Source organism: Habropoda laboriosa, unplaced genomic scaffold (genome assembly GCF_001263275.1).
Source record: "Habropoda laboriosa isolate 0110345459 unplaced genomic scaffold, ASM126327v1 scaffold797, whole genome shotgun sequence".
NCBI lineage: Eukaryota > Metazoa > Arthropoda > Insecta > Hymenoptera > Apidae > Habropoda > Habropoda laboriosa.
In genome coordinates, this window is record NW_017100886.1 from 326296 (window position 1) to 331290 (window position 4995).

The 4995-nt window shown below is 33.3% G+C and overlaps 1 protein-coding gene across 1 annotated transcript in view; it reads left to right on the forward strand.

Annotated features, from left to right (window-relative positions):
* LOC108577482 (zinc finger protein 883-like) overlaps positions 1 to 3401 on the forward strand; it is a 4789-nt gene extending 1388 nt beyond the window's left edge. The window contains exons 2-3 of the mRNA XM_017940641.1: positions 1636 to 2410; positions 2554 to 3401. Of these exons, the coding sequence (XP_017796130.1) occupies positions 1661 to 2410; positions 2554 to 3306 (1503 nt within the window). The 5' untranslated portion in view covers positions 1636 to 1660 and the 3' untranslated portion in view covers positions 3307 to 3401. The remainder of the gene's footprint in view (positions 1 to 1635; positions 2411 to 2553) is intronic.
* Positions 3402 to 4995: the final 1594 nt, after the last annotated feature.

Below are 4995 nucleotides of genomic sequence, written 5' to 3' on the forward strand. Positions count from 1 at the left end.
TTGTATGAAATTTAAATTCGAAGTTTAAATAGTTTTTTTTTAACAGCGTAGCAAATTAATTTGTTAATCTTCTGATCATAATTATATAATAAATATTACGGAATGTTCTTGACAGATTTTTCACGATGAAAAATGACAAGATGAGTTCTACTTATATCATTGGAAAAAGCAATAATAAATACTTTCCTGTTCATTGTTTATCGTTTAATATTATTAATTTTTACTAGATAAATAAAAAATAGAATTGAAACTAAATAGTTCATTGTCATCTCATGAATGATTTTTTTTGTATGCATGGAATCAGGTGATAAATATAAGATCTTCCTCATCTTTTGTATATACAGTTACATCTAGAAAATGCATGTATCGAATAATTGGAAATTGTACTCAGTGCTTTCTTTATTTTTTTTAAAGTTGATCGTAAGTGGTTAAATAACCCCTATTTTCTTCCAAGCAGAGGAAATGAAAAAGTCATGAGCGTGGCAGGTTCATGCGTCGATAATACACGTTTTATCATAGACCCGGTGGATCAGGGACGAGCTGAAGTTGCAGGATGCGTGTGCGTGCGCGTGCGTGTACGCACGGGGCGTCACTCGATTCGTGGGCGTTTTTTTGGGCTCGGAAAGGGGCGAGTGAACGGTGGGTGGCGGGGATAGGCCGTGTTACCCCAACGTTTGAGAGAGGCGCGTAATCAAGGCGTTTACACACAGTTGCGTTCACACGTAGGACAACGTTCCTACTTAATGTCTTCTTTCTATCTACCTCATGTCGATCTACCTCACGGAAATAATCTTCCAAAGTAGAAATAAATGTTTTATTGATATTGTTATTGTTGTTGTTATTCTACTGGTAATACAAGACGGTGACGTTTTGAATTTTGTTTTTTTTTTTTTATTTTGAACGAAATGTAACAGTTTTGTGCTTTTTCTATTTTATAAAACTGATTTGTCTTGATATATTTTATCTGTTACTTTTAAAATTTGCAAATATCCGATATGTATTTTATGTATTTTATTAATTAGTTAATTTACTATTTAAAGTATTCGTGCTTTTTGAAATACTATCGGCGGCAATATCAGTTTGCTATTGTTATTTTTTAAATTAATTTATTCTATAGGAATATGTTTTGATGGTTTTAAAGAATATTTAGTACATTTTGTAACTTGTATGTGGTAAAATATTCAATAACAGATTGTTTCGAATTGTATCTATAGTAAACCACGTGAATTTCATTTTTATAGCAAAGTTGCGCACAGATTTAAATGTTAAATATATTCGTCATCATTGTGCTTGAAATCAAGTACATATTCTTTATTTTCTCTAGAACAGATATTATTGCATTTCCACCTTCTCATTGTCTTAATTTTAGTAAGGTATAGATATCGTTCTAAAATCTCTTAACAAAAAATGCAACAATTTATTATAATTATGATAGTTATTAATTTAAGTCTTTACATGATAATTGTTTAGATTACAAGATTCGTAGCATTACAAATAAAATTTTGACAAAATGTCAAACAATTTTTCTATTGGGGATTTCTATAATATATTTGCGATTGTCTCAATGGTACATTAATTGCATAAATAGTATAAATTTGTAATGTTATGGTTAATTATTTTTTTTGCTCTTTCTAGATTAATAAATCCGCAGCAGGGCAGAATGGTAGGTTACTATCGAACGGAACAGATCTCGAATATCACGATGTCGGTTAGCAACGAAGTATCGACTGTGGAGACACTAAATACAGTGAAAAGTGTCGTGTGCAGCCCGGATTTAACCGCGTACACATCACCGACGTGCGGTGCCGAGACTCTGTCGGCAAATGTCGAAGACAAGCCATACCAGTGCTTGCTGTGCCAAAAAACCTTCAATCAGAAGAGTCTATATCAGAGCCATCTGCGCTCTCATGGTAAGGAAGGAGAAGATCCTTACCGATGTAACATTTGCGGGAAAACTTTTGCGGTACCTGCTCGACTGACTAGACATTATCGTACGCACACGGGTGAAAAACCATACCAATGCGAGTACTGCAGTAAATCGTTTTCCGTAAAAGAGAATTTAAGTGTGCACCGGCGTATTCATACAAAAGAGCGACCTTATAAGTGTGACGTGTGCGAACGTGCATTTGAACATAGTGGCAAACTGCATCGTCATATGCGGATTCATACCGGGGAACGGCCGCATAAGTGTACTGTCTGTTCAAAAACGTTCATTCAAAGCGGACAGTTGGTAATCCACATGCGTACACATACCGGGGAAAAACCATACGTTTGCAAAGCCTGCGGAAAGGGATTCACTTGCTCCAAGCAATTAAAAGTACATACACGTACGCATACAGGAGAAAAACCTTATACTTGTGACATTTGTGGCAAATCCTTTGGTTATAATCACGTGCTAAAATTACATCAGGTTTGTTGTTTGTTTATTTGCTTGAAAAATCTACTGTAAAAGTCAATTTATGTTTCTAATATAAATTCTAGATTGTATAATTGTTTAATTTTAATGTTGTTTGTAGTATTAAACTCGTAACAAAAACGTGGTAAATGTTTCAGGTTGCCCATTATGGCGAAAAGGTTTACAAGTGTACTCTTTGTCATGAGACTTTTGGTTCCAAGAAAACAATGGAATTGCACATCAAAACTCATTCAGATTCATCAGTCACTGGTTCTCCTCGGGACTCACCAATTGAGCCAGATATTGAGATCTCCCAGGCAAACAGTGTGAGCACTATTAGTGACAAGGAGAACCACAAGACTGAAGAGCAAAACGATGACGTTGCTACTTACAATGACACTTCACAGGATTTTCCATACTATATGTATTCCAGAGAGCAGTATTCACAACCACTTCTGGTGCCTAGTAAAGATAGAGTTTTTCAAACGACACCTGTGGTCTGTATGGAACAGCCTCACTTATTTTTGTACCCAGAAGTTTCTCCGACATATACCAGCTTTGGAATTCAAACTAACAACTTTGTCAGTGACTGTTCATCTCTTCTCAATTTACCAGGAAATGATGCTCGAAGAAGAGTTGAGGCTGCACTTGAAGCGGTTGAAGAAGAAAGACAGAGAGAGTATGCAATCAGGGTTGAAAGAGAACCCATTCTAACTCCTCCAAGTAGCAATCCTGTGAGTCCTGTACCTTCGCCAGATCCTCTTGATTTGGCCATTCCTGTAAGAGAAACATTAATTCTGCCTCCAAGAAAGCGTTGCAAAATGATCTTGGAGTCAATGGAAAGTGAAAGGAATGGTCTTATTGCTTCACAGAGGCAGAACTCTGTTATTCAATTTGCAAAAGCTTCATAGTGCAGAGTTTGGAAGAAATTTATGGTGAACCAGTGAGACATAATCCAAGTTTTGTGAAAAAGTATAAAGGATTTAGATGCATCTGTAGAACAGCGATGGGCTAAAAAAATTCAAGTAAAAAATATTAAACGTTATTGCTAATTGTTGAATTGGTCAACCATCTTAACAAACTTTGCATTTTGAAATGTAAAGATTAAAATGTGACGAATAGAAATAATTTTAATGCAATGACCAGGTATTTCAATACTATTATAAAAAACAAACAAATTTTAAGACTTAAATTTTGCACATGATATTCGAATAATATAGAATCAAAACAGAAAAAAATAAATAAACAAATATCGAATGCCCATCGCTAAGTAACCGAGGAGTTTTGTGTCGTAGGAGTAATGGTATAGCGTTGTCGCAGATTTTCGCCGCGAAATATTACGATCTGAATTAATTTTGTTTCCATACCGAATGTTTACTATTCATTTTGGATTTTCGATTTTCTTTAAACTTTCAAGTATTTTTAAAAATCAAATTCGTCACAAATAAGTAATGAATTGTAATATTTTTTTCTAATAGAATTATATTGAACTTTTTACACAGTGTAAATAAAAAATTGACAATTAAGTTGACAATAACTTCTTCTGTATTTTAACGAATTAAGTGAAAGTTTGAAGAAAGTTGAAAGTCAGGCTAAAAAATGTCCTTTTCAAGCCTTAAACGAACCAATAGAACAATGTTCAATAACTTTACTATTTGAAAATATAATCCAGAATACTTTGTAGTCCAATTAGAATATGATAGAGTGGCTTCGTTAATTTGAGAATTCGACTGGTTCCAAGAATTTTTTACACGTACCTCAGGGTGAACGTCATAACACATTTACAATTAGAGCTCGCCAGCATGTAATTTTTCATCGTTTGAAAACTGCCAAAGATTATTATAAAGGAAATGACAGTGTGCCTGGTTAGGAACCTAGATACAAATAAATTATTTCAGTTTGACAAATTGATTTTATGATTACAAGAATGAGCTCCAATCTGCAATTGCGTATAAATTGAAGGTAACAAACCTAAGATTTGCATATTTTTTAATGTTAAATAATTTTGTTTTATTTTTAAAAATGTCTTTTGATTATATTGAAGAAAAAAGGCATTGTTTTACTTCTTTCTATATTTCTACATGCAGCTGGCGTGCTCTGTCTAATTTTTCATATTTCACGTTATGTATATGTTAAATATGTGTGTGTGTGCGTGTGCGTGTATGTGTGTACATTAATTAATTGCAACGGATTAATGTGAAAGTAATGAACATCGTGGGTCACTGTGGCGCAACTAGTATCATCATTATAAAAGGCCTCGGAATGAACGTGATCGAGATAATTTTTAAATTAATATGTTCATTTTGTCACTTGAAAAAATGCAAAGAACATTTGATATAGATGGGGAGATGTAAAATACTTATTTCGTTTGTAACGTTTAAACATGATTAAATTATTAGATATGAATTTTAAAGCAGTAAATTTGAGCAAATTTCTTGACTTGTCTGCTGATAAAAGAAAAGACGAACAATTATTTCTTTCAAAATTTGTTTAAAAGATTTGGAATGAACAACGAAATGCGTTCATTTCTTTTGAAGTCTATGCCACTGTCATAAAAAATGAATAACTTTTTAAAAATAATTTATTCTTTCCTTATTAAG